Source organism: Lissotriton vulgaris, chromosome 3_1, assembly GCF_964263255.1.
Source record: "Lissotriton vulgaris chromosome 3_1, aLisVul1.2, whole genome shotgun sequence".
NCBI classification, from domain to species: domain Eukaryota; kingdom Metazoa; phylum Chordata; class Amphibia; order Caudata; family Salamandridae; genus Lissotriton; species Lissotriton vulgaris.
The window spans coordinates 1,739,123,724-1,739,150,159 of record NC_141689.1 but is presented as its reverse complement, the minus strand read 5'-3'; the positions used below and the strand labels follow the sequence as shown (position 1 = coordinate 1,739,150,159).

Here is a 26,436-nt window from a genome sequence, read left to right as displayed (position 1 = left end):
CTCACCGGTTCTGCGAAGGAGGCACTACAGGTCCACAGCAAGCTCTGGCCAGTAATCCTGTGAGTATGATGAGCAACCACCTCTACTATGGGTAAGCGCTACCACTCTTTTCTCCCTACAGGTCTCCTAACCTCAGTGGACATACCTTTTTCTTCCTCATAGGACCAACCACTTGCCACTTCAATAACCTTGAAGCAACTATCCTTAAAACTAGCATAAGAAATCCCTCGCGCTCCTTTACTATTTACCACTACTTTCACTACTGTTGTGAATACCGCTGTTTTAACCACCCCACCAACGCTGTTCTAGTGCGATTTTCACCATAATGGTACCACCAGTACCATTACACTTTAGCCGCTTATAGCCTGCACCCCCACGCTATTAAGCCGGCTGCCATGAGTATTTATGCATACCTTTCAAATGACTCTTTCTTTCCTTGTATGTTTTGTCCTTGTCCCTACTTGTTACATGTACAGGTGGTCTTGAGAAGGGAATCCCCCATCTCACACATAGATACACTTTAGGGCGTGTAGACACATAGTCTGTATCACACACCCACTAGTTTTTAACTGCACACACCTTTTAACTGTCCTGAAGAAAGCCAGCATATTGGTAAGGCACTGGCTGAAACATGTTGACACACCCAAGGACGTGGGAGGTCGTAACTCGCCTCTAACGTCCATCAGCCTTATTTTTAACCGCTGACGGAGGCCCAGGTATTAAAGTTTCTTCAACCTTCGGGTACTGGGACCCAGGCCAAGCCGTTTTAAACTCACAGACTAAACATCCTTCACCGCACACACAGTGACATACCTGCTCCGCTGTAACCAGGCGTCGTAGCACACCCGGGACACGCTAGGTGTCACTGGGTGGGCCCGATGATGAAGCATGCCACCAACTAGGTTGGTGGGTGAGGGCTTCATGAGCACACCTACCAGGTGCCACAACCCCTTGACAAAACAAGACTGAGTCACTAAGATTTTAAAACTAAAATCTTGTTAAACCCCCCCACCCCCCCCCACCACTATTCTTGGCTAGCCTCTTTTTGATTAAAACCCCACAAGTTATTTTTGAGGACCAGCATTTATTATTTCATATCAGATATTTACCGACCGCAAGAGAGGTGGTAAAAAATACAGATCAGAAAAGAGGAAGAGAAATACAGCAAAACCATCACAAAGAGAGAAAGCAGGAACCTGCAAGAGTGAGATAAAGGGGCAGGCAGAATCTGGTAGTGGATTAAAAAGGCATGAGGTGGAATTAAGACTGAAGCCTTGGTATTTGGCACACCGAAGTCGAATTGCAACAGTCTGTTCTGAGCAGAGCTTTGGCCATTGGCACTCTTTCTTTTTCAAATGTTGCACTGCACTCTAATGCTTCACGCCAGTGTTTTCTTCAGCCAGTGCTGAAGCTCCATATTGACAGCTCTTCTTTCTTCTTATCCTGAGACCAGTTCATAGTTTCATGTGTTTTGGGCTCCAGTTTGTTTCTGACCTCTTTTAGCTAACATTCTGTTATCTGGTTTTCTCTTTCTTCATTCCTGCCAGCCAAGCCTGCTCTTTTCCTGGTGCTTTCTGTGAGTCATTCCACACTTTGACTATCATTATTGTCTGCACCTTGGCCACTATGGGCCTGATTTAGATCTCAGTGAATGGGTTACTCCTTCACAATGGTGACGGAAATCCCATCCCCAGAAATGTAAATCCAATAGGATATAATGGGATTTATATATCTGCAGACTGGATATCTATTACCATTGTAACGAAGTCACCTGTCCACTGAGATCTAAATCAGGCCCTATGTCTGCATTTAGCTTCCTGCTATTCTTTATCAAGTTTGAAAACCATCTGGAAGAACACAAACTCTACTGTCAGTTTACAATCCAATACATTATTTAAGATTTTGCAGCTACTACGAGGCATTCTACTCTGAAAGTCATCAAAAGACTCACAAAGAACATTTCTTTCAGCATTCATATTGGAACTAGAGTCTTCCTTCTGTGCACATTCGGAGAAAGCCATACTCTACTAATGAGAGGTACTGCTTTACATCTGTCTTGCTCTGACATTTAGAGTATGTAAAAACTCACCTGCTCCACTCACACAGGGACTCTAGACCACATGTACTCATAGTACGGCCCGCGGGACGCCAGTGGCCCGGCAACCCTTCCTTGGCGGCCCACAGACCTGTGAAGTGCTAGGTTGCGGCTGTGTGTGCCTGGGAAGCTGTCTCAGCTCGGGCACACACAGGCAGGGTGAGATGAGAGAGGGTGACAGAGGGAGGGAGTGAAAGGGAGGGAGACAGAGGTAGAGGCAGACAGAGGGAGAGGGAGGGATGGAGAGGGAGGGAGAGAAAGGGAGGGAGGGAGAGGGAGGAAGAGAAAGGGAGGGAGGGAAAGGGAGGGGGACAGAGGGTGGGAGAGAAAGGGAGGGAGGGAGAGGGAGGGAGAGAAAGGGAGGGAGGCAAAGGGAGGGAGACAGAGAAAGGGAGGGAGATACAGAGGGACAAGGGAGACAGAGGGGGACAGACAGAGTGCGAGGGAGATGGAGAGGGAGACAGACAGAGGGAGAGGGAGAGAGGGAGAGGGAGAGAGAGAGAGTGAGGGTGACAGAGTGAGGGAGACAGAGTGAGGGAGAGGGAAGGAGAGAGAGGGAGACAGAAAGAGAGAGAGAGGGAGTGAGACAGTCAGAGTGAGTGAGACATAGGGAGAGAGAGAGAGGGAGAGACCGAGGGAGAGAGCGGGAGAGGCAGGGAGGGAGGGAGACAGAGGGTGAGACAGAGAGGGAGGGAGACAGAGGGGGAGAGAGGGAGAGGGAGACAGAGGGAGAGAGAGGGAAGGAGATGTAGGGAGACAGAGGGAGACAGAGGTAGAGAGAGGGAGAGACAAATCCGTATTTGTAAATCCGTATTTGTAAAGCGCAAACTACTCACCCTTACGGGTCTCAAGGCGCTGGGGGCTGACGTGGAAGTTAAGTGAGCTATTGCCCAGAGTCACATGGTGCTGAGCTGAGCTGCCACCAGAGACAGGGATCGAACCATGAACCCTTTGCTCCGAAGTCAGCTGCCCTAGGGAGGGAGACAGAGGGGGACTGAGGGAGAGACAGGGGAGACGGGGAGAGAGAGGGAGAGAGAGGAAGACAGAGAGAGGGAGACAGAGAGAGGGAGACAGAGGGAGGGAGACAGAGGGAGACAGAGAGAGGGAGACAGAGAGAGGGAGAGACAGGGAGAGAGAGTTAGGGAGACAGAGGGAGAGAGAGGGAGAGACAGGGCGAGACAGGGAGGGAGACAAGCGAGAGACAGGGAGAGAGAGGGAGGGAGACAGAGGGAGCGACAGGAAGAGAAAGGGAGATAGAGGGAGACAGAGAGAGGGAGACAGATAGAGGGAGACAGAGGGAGACAGCAGAGAGGAAGAGAGAATTGAGAGAGAGGGAGAGAGAGGGACAGAGAGATAGAGAGAGATAGAGAGAGGGAGGGAGACAGAGATAGAGAGAGATAGAGAGAGAGAGAGAGAGAGAGAGAGAGAGAGAGAGAGAGAGAGAGAGAGAGAGAGAGAGAAAGAGAGAAAAAAAGGGAAAGAGAGAGAGAGAGATGTGTGTATGTCGGGTCTGGTTGCTCAGTGGACGAAGGCGTCCGCTGTAGGGACCTGTGTTCAACCTCATGGTCACAGTTTTTTTTGTTGCTCTAGCCCTGCCCCCTCCCCCACTGCCCCCTGCCCCCACCGGTGCAGCCCTCGGACACAAACCACACTGTAAATTTGGCCCCCGAGAGAAAGTTTGTGAGTACCCATGCTCTAGACAATGAACTGACATCTATGTAATAATGAAGGTTTACCATGCATGCACAGCATACAGATCTGACCTTTCCAAACTTTTCCACCAACTCCCCTCCCGCCTCCAACCTCCTACCCTGGCACCACCATTCATCTGCATGACTGCTTTACAAAAACAACTAAGAAAACAAAAATAATTACAACATAGGCCAGCAATATTACCTATGTTTTGTGGAGACCACTTGCAGTATTTACTGGGTATAATGTTTTAATAAAAGTAGATTTTTACCATGTTTGATACAACAAATAAATACAGAGATTCAGTCTTGTGCTAACCTAGGCTCACCCCATCTTATGATATACTTAATATTTCTACAGCAGGCTAATATATTGAGAATCAAGAGGGAAGAAGAGAGAAGCAGAAATTGGTTCACTCAGCGTCCAAGTGTAATCAAATCTAAATAAAAGAGGGTAGTGAACCACATCAGTTTGTCTCAAAATCAATTTTCTCAGAGACAATCATACAACGTTGTTGCAACCAAGAGTGTATACCATCTCCGTTGGAGTGATGTAGTCGTTAGTGTCATTATCAGGTCTCTCACTTGAGTGTTCGGTTCTCCAAGTCAGACATGCCATCACCTCCAGTGAGGACGTATACGCTGGACGGTCCGATACCAATATGTAAAGACAGATTTATCCAGGCATCCCAATGGGCTAATGAAATCCTCTGTAGAATTATAGGGAAAACTTAGCCTATAACAATGACCCATCGGGGGCAATAAGCACACCCTTAATAAAGAACCATAAGTAATACACTTATTAGTTAAGTCCACGGAATAACAACAACAAAAGGAATCTACTCCACATGGTCCTGATGAAGGCCACAGACCCATAGGGTCAACACAAGGCTGAAACATGTCGACCAGACCACAAGATGCTGAGAACCAATAACCTGTCCACACAACATCTCTCTGGTTTTAGCATTGCCCTATCCCACCTACTTTAATAAATCACTTACATAGGTATGGGAGGTAAATTTACTTTGTACCACACAGATCCTACCATTGTCTCCAGCGAGTCTCTCTCCTGTTGGAGGTATGTCCAATTTGGAGAACCGAATACTCAAGTGAGAGACCTGATGATGACATTAACCATTGCATCACTCCAAAGGAGATAATATACACTGTTGGTTGCGACAATGTGGTTTGGGTCTCAGACAATTTCTTTTGAGACTCTAACACACAGACTAGTTTCGGTTCACTCCCCTTTTTGATTTAGATTACAGCAGCCTAATGTATGGCTTTACTGGTATTTTTTGGCTGTAGAGGTAATAGTTTATGATTTTCCTTTATTGTTGTGGCTTTTGCAAGCAGTTGTTCCATATCAGCCATTGATGTGCATTCTCTCTACTGGAAATGAACATGAGTAACCTAATAGCACCCATTGTTACCTAGGAAAATGTGCCTGTTTCTTGATGCAAAGCAAATATTTTAAATTTTGCACTGATACATGGCACATTTGAGTAACAGTTGCAAGGCAGTGCGCCTTTTGACAGGGCTATAGTTTGGGATTCCTATGGTCTGTGTGGCAACAGAATTGCTGCTCAGTTTTGAGAAAGACAAAAATGGGCTAGAAAAGATATATTTGTCATTGGCTCAGGATGTCACTGGGTATTTAGATATATATATATATATATCAAGAAATATGGTTTATTCCTGAAATTACTGTCAATACTAGGATGAGAGCACAAGCATATATGGCCGCCGGGTAGTTATAGTTAGGTCAGCGTTTCCATAGTAAATGACTTTTTTGTTTTGCTTATAACTTTGACACTGTTTAAAGGAATCGTCACAAAACTTTCCAAAAAATACTCTTTTTACCTAGTTTGTGCATGGTAAGATTTGGTGTCACCCCTCAGGTGGGGGGTCGAGAAAAAAAGGGGTCTCAGAAGGCTAAATCCACATGTGTTTTCCATAGATTTACGTTAAAAGTATTTTCCTAAAAACTACTGATTGTGCTTTTAGTGATTTGGTGTAAATCTGTTCAATAGCTTTTGATATAGTAAGGTTAAAAAATATTTGTATATCTGGACGGTTTTAAAAAATGGAGCATTCCTATTGGCCCAGGAAGTTTTTCTTCCATTGGCCCAATTCACTCTACCAGGAGTCAGACCCTTCTAGGAGTGAACTCTCTGAGTGGCTGCAGGCAACATGAGAATGTTGCTGGCAGTCATTACAGGATTAGGGAACTAAGGGCCAGATGTAGGTAGGCTTATACAGGTCGGAAACGGCGATTTCGGCCGTTACTGACCGGTAAAAGACTTTTCCTATGTAGGAGGCTATTTTACCGATTCGGTAAATAACGAATCGGTATTTACTGAATCGGTATTTACCGAATCATCATTTACCGATTCGGTATTTACCGAATCGGTAAATGAGATGTAGGAAGCACTGTAAACTGTGCTTTAAGATCTCATTATTTACCACCAACTATAAGTTGGTGGTAAATAAGGAATTTCTATGTAAATGCATAAATGTGCATTTACACCTGTGCCATGTGACAGACATACATGCCCTTAGGGCATGTATGTATGCCACATGTGCACACCAGCACTAATCAGGGGTGCAACATGGTGTCAAAGTGACACCCTGCCACCCTTGAATTTTTCCCAATTTTACCGAATCGGTAATTACCGTTCGGTAATTGACATTCATTCCTATGGGCCTCCAGACCCATAGGAATCAATGGCAAATATCGAATCGGTAAATACTGATTTGGTAAATACCGAATCTTACTGATTCGGTAATTTTTACCTAATTATTATCTACATTGCAATTACCGATTCGAAAATACTGCATCGGTAAAATTTGGTAAACATAAAATAAAACAGTAGTTTCTGCCACAATCCGCAGAACTCCAGCGGAATCAAAGAAAAACAAAAAAAAAGAAAATAGTGGCTGCCATTCTCTTTATTAAGTCTATGGGAGAGGGGCATGAGTAGGGGTCCCCTCTCCCAACCCATTTTGGACCTTGAAGACCCCATGCCCCGGGGCAGAAATATTATTTAGATTCCTTGGTCCCCTCCTCGACCCTGGTTAGGGCCAAGGAAGTCCTGCGCCCAGGGACGATTTCATTCATAAAAGGGATGAGGGTTGTGGGGCCCACTAATGCCAGGTCTGTGAAGGGCTAGTGTACCCCATCTCCTCAGGTCAAATTCATTAAAAAAGGGATGGGCCATGTGGCCCACCTCCCTGAGCCTTTTGAAGTCCTGAGGACCGCATCCCATGGGACAGCTCAATAGCTGTGTCCCAGGGAGCCCACACACGGGCCACAGTAGTACTTTACCAGCCACTACTACTGCAGGCAGGGAAACATTTGGTTGCTTGAGTATGGTTGGAGCATTTTTAAATCTCCTGCCAGATGGGAGCAAACATGGGAGTCTACTCCCAGCTGGCGGGAAATTTTAAAATTCTCCCAACGGCTGGGAACAGGCTTGTTTTTCGTTTCCCTGACCGCACTCTTACGGGCAGGGAAATAGAACAGGTATTGCTTCCACTCAGAAGGAGCAAGCATGGAAGCTTCCTCATCCATGCAGGAGCAATGCTTTCTCCCACACCATTCCGGAAGCTGGCTGCTGCAGTGAGGACACTTGGGCTCCACTTGTGACCCCCAGCGTGTTGCTTGGTGGGTGCCCCATGGGGGCACTGATCTATAAGTGATACAGGCTCTGTTGGATGGGGTTCCTGAGGCCAAAATAGTTGCGGGGAGGTGGGGCACGCAGCCTGCTCTCTCTTTGAAATATACTTGGCTCTGGGGATGGGGCCCCTAGGGCCTAATAAGGCTCGGGCCTTGCCACCCATCCCCTTTAAAAAAAACATTTGGCCCAAGGGGATGGTGTTTCTGGGACCTCTTAATGTTTGGGAAGAAGGCTGCAGCCTCCTCCTAAAAATTTTGGCCTCGAACCAAGATTGCTTGAAAAGGGGGGGGGGGGGGACATGCCTCCCATCCCCTATTTATTTGTATTTGGATCCGGGGATCGTGTTCCCACAAATCTAAAAAAAAAACCTGCTCCTTCAAAGGGGGAGCAAACACAGATTTTCCTACCTGAGGTAGTGCGGGCAGGGAAATTGCTATGTCCTGGGGATGTGCTCCCCAGGACATAGCTTTTGAGCCAGTCCCAGGTGATGAGTGGTAGGCTTCCCAGAGCCTTTATTGGCATGGTAAGGGGGCTAGTGGCCCACCTCCCTTTAACTTACTTTAGTGGCCCGTGTAGTGGGGTCCCCAGGTCCTTTAGAGGCTTGGGTAAAGGGCTGTGTGGTCCCCTCTCCTAAACACATGCCAGCCCCTGGACAGGGGTCACCTGGGCTGAAAGCAGCTCAGGGAGGGGGATGTGTGTCCTATTCCCTCTAAAGACAAATGTTGGTCCCCAGGTAATGGGGTCCGCGGGTCCAAAGGCAGTCCATGCTGGGGGTTTGCATGCCCACCCAAAAAAAGTACATCAGGCCTGAGGGGATGGAGTACCTTAGGACCAAAATGGCTTAGGACTTCATGCCGCCCCCCTAAATAAAATGTCTGGCCTCAGGAGATGGGATTCTCGGGCCAAAATTGGCCTGGTTAGGGCAGGCCACACATGCCCCCGTTCCTCAAAAAAATAAAAGCCACTGTCCTCCCCAGATCCTGGCTCACCTCAAGTGATTTTTTTATGAACAAGCACAGGAGCCTGAGCTTGTTTTTTTATTTTTATTTTGCTGCATATCTTTTGAGAATTCACAGCAAAATTTAAATAAACAATGGCCCCAGGTGGGGACTCACTGGGACCCCACCACCAAGCCTAGGGGTCAGTGTATACCTTCCGTGCCCCCATATGCTTTTTTTAACTTGGCTGCCACCACTTCCTGGTTGAGGTAGTAGCAGCAAATCAGATCACAGCTTGAGATCTGTTGGGATCTGCGGAGGCTCCGCATCCCTAGATATACAACATTGTTAAGCATTATTTGCTCAAATACTACTGTACGAATTTACACCAAATCACAAAAAGCACCCCTTCTGGACCAAGATCTAGCTTTCTGACTAATTTGGTGTAAATCCATTCAGTGGAATAGGCTGTAGCTGTGTCTAAAGTTCCCATGGAAAAAATAAGTGGGAATTATCTTTTTGGGACCCCCCGTTTTTTTTGGCACCCACTTGACAGAACAATGCTGGTTCCACCTCCTGTGGTGAAGGAGGAGTACTGTAAACAAAGTGCTCCAAGACTGCACAGAACTGGTTTGGACTAGGTACAGGCCCCTCTGCCTTCAGAGGACAAAGGATTTAGTCGTATAAGTATGGGGACCAAGACCCCAAGACTTTAGATCGCTTCTGGAACAACAAGACAAACCTTTGCCAAGGAGAAGAACCAAGGAAGCAGCAGGAATTTGGACTGACCATCTGCCAGTGTGCTGTTTGCTGGGTTGGCCTGCAGTGGTCACTTCATTGCCAAGGAAAGGAGAAGGAACTTTTTAAGAACTTTCATCATCTTGCAGAATATTACTCCAAGGGCTTGATTTGAGCTTGCCTCCTGACCGAAGTCTCAGGGATACCAGACTTCACCCCTTCTGTTTGCCTACATCAGGAACTTGCTGTTATAGCTGCTACAGAAGGAATTCTGCAACACCGACGCCGGTGAGCTAGGCCATCATTTGCACCGAAGCCGTGAGCGCTGCTCCGACTTGCAACGTAGACCCGACACCGGATGCCGTGCCACATCAACGCCAGTGAATTACATTGTAAGCCTGCCATAGCTGTGAGCGCTGCTCTGACTTTGCGACGTAGGCCTGACGCCTGCTGCTGTGCCGCATCGACTCCAAAGCCAACATCATCGCGAAGCCGGTCATTGACGTGGGTGGTCAAGAATCCATCAACATTGTGACATCGTACGGAACCGTGGTTTCGGCACCATCGTGACGTCCCCTCCTCTCCGGTCAGGAACTGACACCTCCCCTGCCTGCGCCTGGGATTTCTTAGACCTTGACGTCATGATAACTCCCCATTGGGTTTATCTGTTGCTAAAGACTGCTTTTATGTGAATAACCTATTTTTGAACTATTTCTACCATCTTGAATGATTATTATTCATTAGAGTATTGTGAATTTTTTTCATTCTTGGTCTTGTGATAAGTCTATATAAAGAATAATTATTTTTATAAAAGCTGTGTGGTGTCCATCTGTAGTGTTTTCACTGTATTACTGTGTGTGTTCACAAATGCTTAACACACTGCCTCTGAGATAAGCCTGTCTGCTCGTGCCAAGCTACCAAAGGGGTGAGCAGGCTTATCCAGGAGTGTAATCTGCTTTCCCTGACTTAGAAGCAAGGGTCCCTATTTGGTCAAAGGCACCTACCTCTGCCAACTAGAGACCCCCATTTCTATCACAATCCAACTAACAGACTCACATGTAAAGTGCTCAAACTAACAACTTATATTTTCCTATACTAATCCACCACTAATCCACTTTGCGTTCCGGACTGGCCTGCTACTTGTAAAAAAGTGCTTCAATGCTTTGACAGGGGTAGTAGGAGCTATGTAAATACAAATACAATTACAATAATAATTACAATTGTCAGAGGAGAAGGGGTCCCATATTGACCTCTTCCCATTTGTGAACGGGTTATCACCTTCTTTGATGTGTAGAAAAATTATTAACGTTTTGTGACCTCAATTCAGCCACAAAACATTGATTCGATATTTGGAAGAGACGTCCAAATACGCCCCTAACACGCCCCTTCCAAATACCGAAATGGTGTATATTTGCAATTCCAAATTGCAATTTGGTAATGTGTTACTGAATTGCAATTTGGAATTCATACATACCAAAATTATGTGATTCGGACAGTTTGTGACCACAAAAAAGGTTTGTACTTCTGGCCCATAGTAGTTTTGCATTTGTTGCAGTTATTGCCAGGCTGTGCATTTCCAGGGATTGCAACGAAACCTTCTCCCTCTCACCTCCCAATGTAGCTTGCTGGTGGGAACAACTATGGTATTACTATGAATGAGAAGGAGTTATATGTGGTAAAAAAAGGTGTTCTGGGGTGCAGAAAATGTCATAAAATCTGGGGATCTTTGGGGGTATAGGTCATTGATATTGATGGTAATGGAATACAACTTGCATAATATAGGATAGAATGGAGGTCATCAATGATCCATTTCACAAGAGGTGGTATATGTATTTATCCTATGATATTTGTGAATGCATAGATGAATTTGTCTCTGTCTCTCCATCAACTAAATACATTACAAAATGTGATCTATTTTGCATTGCCCACACTGTATATATACTTCTAGTGGCAGAAGAATAAGTCTAAAATGCATCTCTTCATGTTTACAGTCAATTGGTGCCTGACTGGGAAGTTTTGGTTAGATTGTCCATATCTAATCGTTGTCGGCAACTCCAAAGGAGGGTTATACAAAACGGGGTAGTGCGTCAGATTTTCACTGATAGACTAATTTCATTTAAAAGAAATAGAGAACCTACACTAGGTTAATAGCTCCCCTTCGATGCACCATACAAGCCACCATGCTAGAGTCGATCAAATTTTCTTCCGAGTCTTTAGGGCTCTATGCAGGGCTGGTATACATGGAAGAAGCAGCAAGTATCCAGAGATGAACACTCTGAAGGCATTCATGAATATAATTTTGTCTTTACTAGCTGCATGAGATACAATAGAATATTTGTCTTTATGGAAAGTATATTTAAGAACTGCAGGGCACAATTAACAACAATTTTCCTGAGAAAAAGGCTCTGAAATAGGACCCGAGTAAGCATTTGTTACTTCTGGAAGTTAATGATGTACGAGACCAGAAAAACATAACAACAATATTGTTACACTGCAATATGGTATCCCAACTATAATATGAAAAATATCACCCCATTGGTGTTAATAATAGAAAATAGACACTGCAAGGAATATTTTTGTAAATGATAATTAGGACACAATATTTCTGTCAGCCAGTTTTTAGATAACGATATTCTGGCATACAGCCATCATTTGTGTTTTTGGTACTCTTTCAATAACAATAAAATTAGCATTAATCGAATGTTGACAGGCTGCCTACTTCATAAAGAAGGAAGCAACATAAAGACCAAACCATTTTAATGCCAGTGACAACCAAATTGCAATGTGTTCATGTGTATTGTTCTAAAAAAAAGTCTTTCACTGTTCTTCACTTTTAACTATAGAACTCATCATTCTTCCTCTTCTCAAAGCAATTCATATACTTTTCGATTGAACTGTGCAAAATGTCACCTGCCAGACATTACAGAATTTGATTAGTATCTACCACACTTCACATATTTTATTAAAGTCTGCTAGCGTACTGTATGTATAATGTATGTATAACACACTTATAAAGCGCTTGCTGTCACCCGACGGGCATCCTGGCGCTGAGATCTAACAGGTCCTGAAGCACAGTCAAGAGAAGGATCAGAGAGTGATTATCCTAACCTGGGGAATAAATGAGTTTTTAAAAGTTTTTTAAAAGAAAGGAGGTCTCCCACGCATCTAAGCGACAGTGGCAAGTCGTTCCACAATTTAGATGCCGTGAAACCAAATGAACGGCATTATACGACTTAATTATGATATGCTGCTCACTAGTTGATGTATTATACCATGGACAGATGTTTGTATACCTAAGAGATATAGGGCCATATGTACAAAAAGTAGGAATTGTGATTTACTAAGTGCGATTTGTATTTGAATCACAATTAGGAAATCATAATTTCTAATGTAAGAAAACATACAAATATTAAATATCAATTTCTAATGGGTTGCAAATCGACCTACCTCATGAATATTAATAGAGTAGGTTGCAGTTTGCGACCCATTTGGAATGATGGCCATCACAGGAATGATGGCCTGCTGGGGTCAGCAGATCACCATATCTTTGACTGCTTTACAAAAAAACTATTATTTTTCTTAAATGCATCTGTTTCAAAATTAAAATGAAACATTCAGGCTTTCTTTTTTAAGGGCAGGTAGTGGTCCGATTTAACATTACATACCCATACATGTACATATGGGACTTTTTCTATAATACAACTTTATATCTCTTTATTGTTTTCATTATACATGTATACCTTCAATGTAGTTCTGTATCTATATATTTATCACTTTACTTTTACTGTAGATAACAAAAACAAACCTTCAACTCTCTCCAATTCACTTCTCTGTCTGATCCTGTACCTCTTTCGATATATCCTCTACTGCCACTCTCTGACCTAACCCAAACCTCCTTGTACTACTAAATAAACCTTTCTAGACTCTTCACTTCTCTATCCCTCCTTTGACTCATACCAACCCTAATTTTTCTGCTATGCTCTCCCCAAAAAATCTTTCTAGACTCTTCCCTCCTCTATTCCTCCTTTGTCTTATTCAATTTGTTGGACTTGGCCCTTTTTGCAAGGTCATCCCTGAACTTTTTGCCTTCCTCCTGTATTTTCTCTGACTCTGTTGGTTTTATGACTCTGGGCACTTTACCACTGCTGATCAGTGCTAAAGTGCATATGCTCTCTCTATTGTAAATTGTTGTAGGGAATTAGTAACTCCATGATTGGCTTATTTGGTTTGCTTGTCAGACCCTGGTATAGTGCACCATGTGTGCCCAGGGCCTATAAATCAAATGCTGCTGGTGGGCTTGCTGCAATGGTTGTGCCACCCACAGAAGCAGCCTGTAAAATGTGTCTCAGGCCTGCCATTGCAGAGCCAGTGTGCAGTCTAGTACTGCCATGTCGCCCTGTCAAGTGCACACACTTGCCAGTCCCTAAACCTTCCCTTTTCTACATTTTAGTCACCTCTAATGTAGGCCCTAGGACAAGGTGCATTGTATGTAAAAGGTAGGTCATGCCCGGATGTATGTGGCATGACCTGATAGTGAATTACAGCCTATTTTGATTTTCACTATTGCAAGGCTACCTGTCCCCATAGGCCAGAATGGGAAGTTTGATTATAACATCTTATAATCCTAACTGGCCCAAGGAACATGGTAGAAATTCGAATTTAGTATGCCTGAACTCAGAATGATAAAATACATCTTTAAGTGAAGTTGGTTTAACATTCTGTGTTTGAAAACAGCACTTTTAGAAAGTAGGTATTTTTTTGCCTAACCATCCAGCCTGCCTCTGCTAGGTTGTGTATTATATGTCTGGATTTGTGAGTGATAGGGGCTGGGGTGGCTCCAGGAGAAAGGTGAGTCAGCACAAGGCTGAATAGACATATCTGCATGTAGATGGGTGGTAGGAGTAGCTCCGTGGCCTGAATAGGACTGTGCCTGCCTTCCACAATGCTGGCTCCACCTCCTGTGGTGTACTTGAAGACCCTGGCCCACCCTGCCAAAGGAAAGAAGGAGTACTGTAAACAAAGTGCTCCAGGACTGCTCAGAACTGGTTTGGACTAGGTACAGGCCCCTCTGCCTTCAGAAGACAAAGGATTTAGTCGTATAATATGGGGACCCAGACCCCAAGACTTTAGATCGCTTCTGGAACAACAAGACAAACCTTTGCCAAGGAGAAGAACCAAGGAAGCAGCAGGAGTTTGGACTGAGCATCTACCAGTGTGCTGTTTGCTGGGTTGGCCTGCAGTGGTCTCTTCATTGCCAAGGAAAGGAGAAGGAACTTTTTAAGAACTTTGATCATCTTGCAGAATATTACTCCAAGGGCTTGATTTGAGCTTGCCTCCTGACCGAAGTCTCAGGGATACCAGACTTTACCCCTTCTGTTTGCCTTCATCTGGAACTTGCTGTTATAGCTGCTACAGAAGGAATTCTGCAACACCGACGCCGGTGAGCGTGGCCATCATTTGCACAGAAGCCGTGAGCCCTGCTCCGACTTGCAACGTAGACCCGACACCGGCCGACGTGCCACATCAACGCCAGTGAATTACATCGTAAGCCTGCCATAGCTGAGAGCGCTGCTCTGACTTACGACGTAGGCCCGAACGCCTGCTGCTGTGCCGCATCGACTCCAAAGCCGACATCATCGCGAAGCCAGTCGTTGACGTGGGTGGTCAAGAATCCATCAACATCGTGACATCATACGGAACTGTGGTTTCGGCACCATCGTGACGTCCCCTCTTCTCCGCTCAGGAGCTGACGCCTCCCCTGCCTGTGCCAGCATCTAGGACATTGCCGCATCACCTCCCCTGAAGCCAGGAACCGACGCCGCAACGCGCCGACACCACACCTCCCTGACATCGTGAGCTGTCTTTGTTTTCGCTTTTCTAGGTACTGTTTGTTGTGGGTCTGTTTTGACTCCCGGCCCGACGCCGCGCACCTTGCGGTTGGCGCCGTACTTTGGGATTTCTTAGACCTTGACGTCGTGATAACTCCTGTTGGGTTTATCTGTTGCTAAAGACTGCTTTTAAGTGAATAACCTATTTTTAAACTATTTCTACCATCTTGAACGATTATTATTCATTAGAGTATTGTGGATTTTTTTCATTCATGGTCTTGTGATAAGTCTATATAAAGAATATTTATTTTTATAAAACCTGTGTGGTGTCCATCTGCAGTGTTTACACTGTATTCATGTGTGTGTTCACAAATGCTTAACACACTGCCTCTGAGATAAGCCTGTCTGCTCGTGCCAAGCTACCAAAGGGGTGAACAGGCTTATCCAGGAGTGTAATCTCCTTTCCCTGACTTAGAAGCAAGGGTCCCTATTTGGTCAAAGGTACCTACCTCTGCCAAGTAGAGACCACCATTTCTATCACAATCCAACTAACAGACTTGCATGTAAAGTGCTCGAACTAACAACTTATATTTTCCTATACTAATCCACCACTAATCCACTTTGCGTTCCGGACTGGCATGCTACTTGTCAAAAAGTGCTTCAATGCTTCAACAGGGGTAGTAGGAGCTATGTAAATACAAATACAATTACAATAATAATCACATTTGTCAGAGGAGAAGGGGTTCCATATTGACCTCTTTCCATTTGTGAACCGGTTATCAACCTCTTTGAGGTGTACAAAAATTATTAACGTTTTGTGACCTCAATTCAGCCACAAAACATTGATTTGATAATTGGAAGAGACGTCCAAATACGCCCCTAACACGCCCCCTTCCAAATACCGAAATGGTGTATATTTGCAATTCCAAATTGCAATTTGGTAATGTGTTACTGAATTGCAATTTGGAATTCATACATACCAAAATTATGTGATTCGGACAGTTTGTGACCACAAAAAAGGTTTGTACTTCTGGCCCATAGAAGTTTTGCATTTGTTGCAGTTATTGCCAGGCTGTGCATTTCCAGGGATTGCAACGAAACCTTCCCCCTCTCACCTCCCAATGTAGCTTGCTGGTGGGAACAACTATGGTATTACTATGAATGAGAAGGAGTTATATGTGGTAAAAAAAGGTGTACTGGGGTGCAGAAAATGTCATAAAATCTGGGGATCTTTGGGGGTATAGGTCATTGATATTGATGGTAATGGAATACAACTTGCATAATATAGGATAGAATGGAGGTCATCAATGATCCATTTCACAAGAGGTGGTATATGTATTTATCCTATGATATTTGTGAATGCATAGATGAATTTGTCTCTGTCTCTCCATCAACTAAATACATTACAAAATGTGATCTATTTAGCATTGCCCACACTGTATATATACTTCTAGTGGCAGAAGAATAAGTCTAAAATGCATCTCTTCATGTTTACAGTCAATTGGTGCCTGACTGGGAAGTTTTGCTTAGATTGTCCATATCTAATCGTTGTCGGCAAAGCAAATAAGCTGGCATCTATTTGGAAGGGTCTGACTGTTGAACTGTAGTCAGATACCTGCCCGTCTGATGACCTGACTGGGGAGCTTGGTTACATTGACAGTGTCTGGTTGTCTTTCCCAAGGTATGGCCAACAACGCACATACTTTCCTAAACCCAGTACGGTGCAACAATCGTACACAGAAGCTGATATGGTCACACTTCACTAAATGTTATTGAAAGGTACTTTTACGGTTAATTTAAGTTCTTGGTGTTAGTGGATTTATTGTGACCTCACTTTAGAAACCTAAGGGCATATTTATTAATCTTTCACGCAGCGCAAGGCAGCAAGTCCCCTTGCTCGACTGAGCTTTGTGAAAGGGAAAGGGCACAAATACACTGTATTTAACATCATAAGGCACATTTCTATCCTTTCCTTGCACTGGTGCACTTTTAGCTACCAAGGATCAATGCTTGCACCCTTGCACCAAGGGAGGATTGTTTTGTGCAGGAAGGGACACCATCATTCACAGAAACAATTCTCTGAGGCAGTTTCCTTTTGCAATGCGTGCTGCAGAATGCATCACACTCAGAAAGAGGCAATTCTCCTTGTTTTGCCTCACCTGGGGAGGCGTAGCATTTTGACACATTTCCAGGTCTACCACTAATGGTAAATCTGGGAATGCGGCAAAATCCCTTGGTGGATAGACGGGAACACCCACACTTCACTCATGGACGCCTCTCTGGAGCATAATATTGCAAGGAGGTGATTTGTGCTGCCTTGCGTTCCTCCAGATTTATCAAGCCATGCAGGGCCATTCAATTGGCCCTGAGTGGCTTGATAAATCTGACTTTAGTGTTGTGTAGCCCTCGCACCCCCTTGTGTGGCACAAGGACGACGCAACACTATGATAAATATGCCCCCTATTATATCCAAACAACATTGTGCACCAGGTGTTCACATTTAATTCAACAGCAACCAATATTAGTTAATAACTATTCACTCTTTAAACCATGAAGATTTCAAACAGGAGTAATGCCACACTGCAAAAAACCAATGCAACCATCAAAAGAGATGCAGCCGCCTTTGGCGATACATTCTTTGAAAGAACACTTGGCAATGGGTAAAATGTCTGCTCGCTGGCTCCACACAGGGTAGGCAGCCTGCCAAAGACCAGAACGGTGGGCTTGTTTCCCAGCATTATATTTTCAAATGGGAGCATAATGCACTACTTAGCTTATAGAAAATGATTGTTTTCGTGAATTGCCTTTAATGACCTCTAAGTCAAAAAAATATTTATCAAACTGAGGGGCATATTTATGACATTGTCAGGCAGTGAAGTGCAGCAAGTCACCTTGCTGTGCTGCGTGACAGGGAAAGGGCATGAATGTGCTGTAGTTAAAATAGTACAGCACATTCCTACCCTTTCCCCTGCTCTGGCGCCGTTTTGGCTGGCTAGCGCCAACGCAGGCACCCTTCCACCATGGGGCGAGGGTGCCTGTTTTGCATGCAGGATTGTTTTTGTGCAGGAAGGGGCACCTTCCTGCACACAAAAAATCCTGAGAGGCATATTGCTCTAGATTTCTCTAGTTGTGTGTGCTGCAGAAAGCAGCACACAAAAAGAAAAAGAGGAAGAAACGAGGAGAAATTAAGATATTTCTCCTCGTTATACCTCTCCTGGGAAGGCTTGTCATTTGGGTGCATTTTCAGGATTACTGGTAAATCTGGGAATGTGCCTAAAACCATAGGGGCTGCATTGGAACACCCACGAAAGGCCCTGGAATACCTCCCTAGTTCAGAGTGAGGCAATGTAGTGATTTGCGCTGCATTACTTTACTCAAGGTGCCCGATTCAAGAACTAACTTAAGACAAAATCCTAAACTTACTACCAGAAGACACTTACTCATTTCGGTATTCACAGAAGTTTGGAGTCCTACCTTTAGGACTCCTAAATGCCTTCTGTGAATACCAAAAGTTTTAAAGTTAGGATTTTTCTCAGTTTAGGAGTAGTAAAGTTAGGACTCCTAACTTTAGGACTCCCAAACTGAGAAAAGTTGGTTTTCAAAGTCAGGGTCCTCCTGGTACCTGTGTCACTATCCCCAGCTCCCGGGGTTAATTGGAACAGGCACAGGAACGCTTCAAGAGACAGAGAATGGAATAGGAGGGGAAGGTAGAGAGAAAGCTGGCCGGACTGGCTGTAGCACCGGCCATTTCCCCGGTCGGCCACCAGAGTGAGGGCTGATTTGGGCCCCTGGGGAGGCCGATTTTGTTATCGGGCCAGCAATATCGCCATCCTGCAACAAATTCAGCCAAAACCAGCCTAGCAAACAGCTCGGCTGCACCTCCCCCACGGGGGTCGGCCAAGCAGTTTGCCAGGTCCTGCATCGGTTCCCAGTCCGGCCTGAGAGAAAGGGATCAGAGAGTGGGAAAGAGAGAGAGGCAGGAGAGAAGGCGAGAAAGATAATGGAAGGATGAAAAGGAAAGAGATAGAGAGAGAGCGAGAAGACAAAGAAGACAAAGAGAGTGGCCGGGCTTGATCATTTTCTCGACAGCTGCTTTTGGCTCCTCAGTCCAGCACCACCCTGTATCCAGTCCGCATGCCATTGGTCACACAGCATAAGGCCTTTTTCTATGGAATGCAGACTATGCATGCAGGGGGTGGTCTCCTTCGATTCCCTGCACATAGCTCCAGTGCAAATATAAGAGCATATTTACAAGCCCTTTTGCCACCACAGCGTCACTTTTCTCGATGTTGTGGTGGCGATAGGGGCTTCGCCTTATTCACAATGCAATGTTAAACCACTTAACGTGGCTTAACGCCACCTTGTGAATAAGGCACCCTTTCTCGCAATGGGTGTTGTGATGGGTGTTCCACCGCAAAACCCATTGATTTCAACACTGCCCCCTATTTACAAGAGTGGTGTAAATATGGGGCAGCGCCAAAATTAAGACCAGGGAAAACCTGGTCTTACCCTGGCGTAATAAGTAGAAATGTTTATTTCTCCTCGTTTTTGCTGTTTCCATGTGTGCTACGTTGCGCAGCATACATAGAAACAGCAAAACGCCATTGATTGTTTATGTGCAGGAAGGTGTCCGTTCCTTCACACAAAAAAATCATTAAAAAAAGCAAGTTTTGCAACTTCTAAGTGTGCTGCAGCACACATAGAACTTTTAAAACCCCATTTCAAATAGTTTATGTGCAGGAAGGGACACCTTCCTGTACATAAACAATCATTCCTCTCAACACAGGCACCCTTGCACTATGGTGCAAGGGTGCCTGCGTTGGTGCTAGGCAGCTAAATTAGTGTCAGCGCAGGGGGAAACGCAAGGCTGCACCGTATTCTTGTTAATATGGTGCAGCCCTGCATTTCAGAAGTGTGTGAGCGTGGCATTAAGCCAAGGATGCTAACGTCGCACTCCGCCACTTTTTTTTAAATACGCCCCATAGAGTGCGGACTTCAGTCATGTTCTGATCATACTGTTGACGTGGTCATTGACAACCAGGGGACGTATTACGCAACGTGCCCGGGTGCGCAACGGGTGTTTGCTCCTCTTTGCGCACCCCCGGGACACTTTGGCATTACAGAAGGGGCCACAGAGATTTGTGTGGCCCCTTCTGTAATACCGAAAGCACTGGCGCACATACAGCGCCAGCACTCTCTTCAAGGAGGATTTTCCTCATTTACATAGGAGCGTGTCCCATACAACTGAGGGAGCCTTTGCTCTGAGCCCGTGTCGCATTACAGACGGGGCGCAGAGGCAAAGAAGCTGTCAGGAAGTGCACTGACAGTGCGCCATTTAAAAGGAGGCGCACTGTTAATGCGCCTCCTGAGGGCAGTCTACCTCAGGGGGGTGAAGGGGGTCCTATGGCCCCCCCCCCAGACATCTCCTTTCAGACGCATACCTTGGCTGACTGCACCTGCCAACAAGGGGAGCTCTAAACCCCTCTAACTGTGCAGGCGGGTTGTCGCCTGCACTGTGAAAACATGGAGCTGCTACTTGCAGCTGCTCTGATTTTCACATGAATGCAGTGCCCTCAGGGCAGTGCGAGTTCCCGTCTGCCCTGTGGCCAGTGCAATCATTATAATACGGCACACTACCCTTCATTGCGCTGGGTGCACCTTCAAAAAGTTGCGCCCGGCGTAATGAAGGGAAATGCAACGCATCTATATTGCGGCCCCAGGTTTACTCCTGAGACACTGGAGCTGGCCTGGAGGCTGAGTGTGAAGGCATACAGATCTGCCTCAGCCCTCTCAGGAGTTATTAGGAAGCAAACATTTAAAATAGTGCAACAGGCTGTGTATCTGTCACGACTTACCACTGCAACACTTTAAATGCTCATTTCAGCTGATCCACTTGATGCATGTCCAAGCATGAACACTAAGAGTTGCCACATTTGTCTCAATGCATATGTGCCTGTGTTCAGAATCACGTCTGTTCCCGGGCGGGTGTGAAGAGCAGGCTCCAATGAATATGCAGCTCCACTTCATGTCTCTCCCTTCTGTGCTAGCTCAATTCATATTTTCACTTCCTTGTCTGCCTTCATGTCTACTTTGACTTCTATTTCTGTTCCACAATGCTTTCTTTTATCCCCCTCCTCTTTCTTTCCCTCTTGACCTTTCAATCTATCTTTGTATTTTGCTCTTTTTGAGTCTTTGTTTAATTCCCTCTGTTTCCCCCATCTTTCCTTTCCTTCTAATTTTTGTGTTTGTCTACGCTTTTTTAAAACTATATTTCAATCTTACTTATTTTTTGCTTCCTGATATTCAATATGTATTACTTCATTCTGATTTCCTTTTCGTGCCTGTTTTTATTTTACATTTCGATCTCTTCCCATTTGTCCTCTTCCCTTCACGTTCCTAGTCTTGATTTCTTTCTTTCTTTCTTTCTTTCTTTCTTTCTTTCTTTCTTTCTTTCTTTCTTTCTTTCTTTCTTTCTTTCTTTCTTTCTTTCTTTCTTTCTTTCTTTCTTTCTTTCTTTCCCATTGTCAACCTCAATATACATCCTGGGCGAGGGGTGATGGGGCACACCACTTGTTAAAATGCCATTATGCTAAGCGCGAATATCTCCAAAAGCTAACACCTGCCCTGAGCAGTTCTTAGCCATGTTATCCAATGGGAGGTGGATAACATGGCTAAGAGCATTAGCTCGCTAATGCATGAATATCGCTGACTTTTCAGCGATATTCATGCATTGCGGAAGATTTTTATCGCATTTGCGATAAACCTTGGTAATACCAAGGTTTATCTGCGATAAAAATCGCCGCAGCTCGGCAATAATTTTTTCACGCTAACCAAGCAATAGCGATAGTTATCGCTATTGCTTGGTAATATGCCTCTTTATTACTACCTTCTGGTACTAGGCGCATTTAGCTCTGTTGCTTTGTAGAGAAATGTCCGCATAGTCGTTCACATGCCTACAAGGATATCAGGAGCATATTACCAACGTTTAGCGATATTTATCGCTAACGATGCTTAGCAACGAAGTTTCTAACGCTAAGCATCGCCAGAAATTATCGCAGAGATAACTTGCTATTATCTATTAGCAAAGTTTATCTCAGAGGTGATAAAAATCCTTGCGCTAAATGCCAATTGAGAGATTATCGCTGGAAAACCAACGATAATCTCTCGAAGTTTGGAGTTAGCTTGATGATAGGGGCTCACAAACTTAGCCATGATATCCACCTTCCATAAGATATCATGGCTAAGTCAGGAAAATACCAGGTGTAAAAAAAGCAGTGCTAACCGCGGTTAGCGCTGCTTTTTTTAATCACTAACATGGTTAGCGAAATCCTTGATAATAGGAGAAATGTCGCTTAACAACATTTCTCCTATTATGTTTCTCCGGAACCCCCCCCTTTGCATCTCATTAGAGATGCAAGGGAAGCGTAGAGAAAAAGGGTGCTAACATGCGATTTGCATATTAGCACCCTGTTGCTGATAGGGAGATCATTTTATCTCCGCTTTCTTGGCTTTTAAAGCCAAAAAAAAGGAGATAAATCCCTTGATAATATGCCCCTCAATTCTTTCTGCGCTGGCCTTTATCACTGCACCAAGTTAACATACACGCTTTACACTGAGAAACGTTGCCTCTTTCCTGGTGCATCATGTTCTTTACTGATGTTTTTCAGGTCACCCGAACATTAAAGCATTTCTTAGTCATGGTGGTTTGAACAGCATTTTTGAAGCCATGTACCACGGAGTTCCAGTTGTGGGAATTCCTCTGTTCGGAGACCACTATGACACCATGACCCGAGTGCAAGCCAAAGGCATGGGCATCTTACTGCAGTGGAAACAGATGACGGAAGACGACCTCTATGGAGCACTAACAAAGGTCATCAGTGATTCCAGGTAAGGTGCACTAATGCCACGCGATCTATTTTTATTTTGACTGCTGTACAATAAAAAATGTCATAATGGTGACCAGGATTCAGCAACAACTTGACCACTATTCGAAGGTACATACATAAAAAAAGATATATGTAAAACTGAAATGTCACTTTATTCTGTGTTCTTCAAAAACCTCTTTTTGTTTCAGTACAGGACAGATGCGTTTGTAAAGTCCTTTATAAGAGGACAGCTTCTATCTCTACTGTTTTTGTAGGTGATACAGTTCTTGCGAAACACTGGTGGTTTATTCACGACCCAGGTGGTGGGCTCCTGCATGTCTCAGAACATTCACTGAGAAGGCAGGAGGACATGGACGGGTCTGCTCGGGACCGCCGGTGTTTTCCTTCCAGTTGTGTAATGATGACACAAAGCAGGTTGAAATGGAGTTGGTGGTGGTTTATTCAGTGGGAGTACATCATCCATGAAAGGGGTACTGGAGCAACTGACAGAACACATAGCTTCGATGACCTCATAGCATTCCATGGTTCTAGCTTGCACAATTCCACAAGTTGCCAATTTAAAAATCCTAAGGACAGGCTCTTGAGAGAACAGCTTTCAGTATTTTCCAGATGGAGAAGTGTTTATATTTCCCACTCTGAGCAGTAAAAATGTAGTAACCAGACCCTCCAGGATTTCGCGATTTTGCGGTTTGCGGCGAAATCGGCACTTTTGTAAAAATGCAGCGATTTTTACAAAAGTGCCCGCGAAATCGGCACTTTTGTAGAAATCGCGCGGCATTTTTACAAAAGCCGCTATATCCTGGGGGGTCTGACTAATGTTTAAAGACTACATGTCCCAGTTTGCCCTGCGGGTACTCTGTCCTCGCGCCAAAACAAAGGCACGCGCTGCTGGAGGAGAGGCGGGAAGTTCGCAGTCCCACGCTGGGTGGCAGCTTCAGTTATAGCTCTGTCGGCGACTCCTTCAAGAGTCCCGAAACTTTTAGTTTTAGACCCAACAGCCCTCGGTGGGAAAAACAACTGCCGCATGCCAATGACATTGTGCTGCATTTTATTTAAAGTCACTGCGCGGCGTGTAAAGTAGGCATGAGCAGGATCCGCTTGTACAGGAGGAAGGCGCTTTCGGATGCCCAACCGGGAAAACGAAGGGTACGAGGCAGAACCACATTAAGAGCCCAAGAAACATCACTGAGGCCCATATGGGAGAGAAAAGTATGACCGTAAACAAGATCTGCTAGCATTTTCAATAACCTTGCAGGCCAAAGACTATTAGCAGCCGGGCTGCAAACATATGTGCAAACATGTTACATGTCAGCTCCAGCACAGGAATGTGAAACGCTCTCACATAAAGGCCAACGCAACTTCTCCGGGTCAAATGTCACAGGAAGGCATTGCAGCCAGCACTGGGCGACTTTTCCTCTTTCTACGGAGTCAGACATATAAAATGGACTATTATCACACTTCAAAGGGCTGCTTAAAGAAGGTTACTTGCTAAAATGGCTTAAAAGAGAAGTAGTTGGATGAAACCACAGTTGGTAGTAATGGATGGCTGCACCTCTGAGACAGTTAGAACAAAATACTGTATCCAATCGTGGCATTTTAGGTATTTTAATTAACTTTTTTTTTTATTAATAAAGGTGAGTAGGGACGCACACATTTGTATGAGAAAAATCCAAGAAAATGTGTTTATGTTTGAGACTTATAAATCGGTGCAGACATAAATAATGCTGAATGCCATATGGTGTAGGTAAAACGAAAAAGTTATTCAGAATAAAGTAACGAACTATGACAATGGGTTTGATGCGGTACAGGAGAAAATTCTACAAAACAGGGGGTGGTGAGAACCGCTTATTGTTCTGATGCTGCCTTAAAGTATACACACTTTCTAATGTGTACCTCTGTTGCGTTATAGCAAGGCTCGCACTATATAAACATGCATGCAGTAAAACAATTAGCTAAGTATTGAGTAGAATTTTACAATAGATGCATACCATTAAATAACAGCTAAAAGCAAAATGCAATTAAAGTACATCACTTAAACCAATTAAGGATAATTCATTAAGGACTCTGACATGGTGGTAAGGATAATCATTTGGAGGATTTACAACATATTTTTTTTTTTTTTTTTTTTTAAGTTCAACAAGATTTTATTGAGAGAAATAAGGATCCAAATAATAGCAGTCAAAATACAAAGAGGTGATACATTCCAATATGAGTAGAACGTGAAAAACAAACATGGATATCATTTGATCAGTAACTCAATTAGATGTAAATAAAATTGGAAAGAAGGGAATCAATATGGAGTTAATAATATAAGCCAATAATGGGTATATCGTGCAGAACGTGGAACATATCAGCCTCTGAGATGAGGGTAGGGGCAGGGGAAGAAAAAAGAGCAAAAGGAGGAAGGAAGGAAAGAAAGGAAAATAGCAGCGGAAAGAAAGAACGGGATGAGAGGACAGGAAAGAGGGAGAAAGAGAGAAGGAATCCCACAGGAATAGCCCAATGTAACGTAACTAGCAGACAAAAATTAAGTAGACAAACCAACAGGAAATCGAGGGACTACACCTTGCGAGGAGAGTTCCATGTATTTATCCAGGGATGCCCAAACCCCACTCGAAATGGAAGGCGATAGGTGTGCTAGATCTACTGAGGTGTGAGCACTGCGTAAGAAGGAAACCCATGCCCACCACGTATGGTAAGAGACTGACGAGAAAGATTTCCATTCCATAAGGATAACCTTGACCGCAATAGATAAAAGAAGATCTAACAGCTGTAATTGCAACAAATCAAGGGGAAGGGGCGTAGGAGCAGCCCAGGGACCTAATATAACTAGAGGAAAAGAGAGCTGGAGCTGAATGTCAAAGATAAGAGATAAATGTTGCTGAATAAGGTCCCAGAAAGGTTTAAGTAAGGAACAATTATAGAACATATGAGGGAAATCCCCCGCCTCCAGGCCACAACTCCAGCAGAGATCATCTTCTTTAAGGTTGAGAGAATGAAGACGTACAGGTGTCCAGTGGAGTAAGTTAATCGAGAAAAACTTGGACTGTATTAGGGAAGGAGCTATTTTGTTACGGAGCGCAAATTTGCTAATGGATTGCCAAGCTTCAGATGATAAATGATCTGTAATATTGTGATCAAAATGACGCATCCATTTTTCTTGTGCAACCGTCTGGTCAGGAAGCGAAGTAGAAGATAGAAACTTATATATGTGGGAGGCAACATGACCAGCTTTGAGCCAAATACAAAATAGCGAGATGGTAGGGGAGGAGGGGTGAAGACGAGTTTTTGAGATGGCAACCTTGATTTTAAGAAAGGTATAGAAGTCTAGATTAGTTAGAGAGTGTTTGAGCGCTAAGGTAGAAAAAGGTAAGGGCTCACCAGAGTCACTATACAGATGTTGTACAAGAGAGACACCTTTCGTAGCCCAATAAGACATGAGGGTGGGAGTGATATTAAGTTTAATTTTGGAATTACGCCAAATGGAAGACCATCTAGTTTTGTGCAGAGGAAATGCCAGCTTCCTGTCTACTCTCTTAATTGCGGCAATTGTATCAATAATTATAGAGCGGGAAAACAG

General features: G+C 44.4%; 1 protein-coding gene across 1 annotated transcript in view; it reads left to right on the top strand.

The window, feature by feature from the left end:
* UGT8 (UDP glycosyltransferase 8) overlaps positions 1-26,436 on the top strand; it is a 320,715-nt gene that overhangs the window by 276,682 nt on the left and 17,597 nt on the right. The window contains exon 5 of the mRNA XM_086962163.1: positions 22,638-22,857. Within this exon, the coding sequence (XP_086818289.1) occupies positions 22,638-22,857 (220 nt within the window). The remainder of the gene's footprint in view (positions 1-22,637; positions 22,858-26,436) is intronic.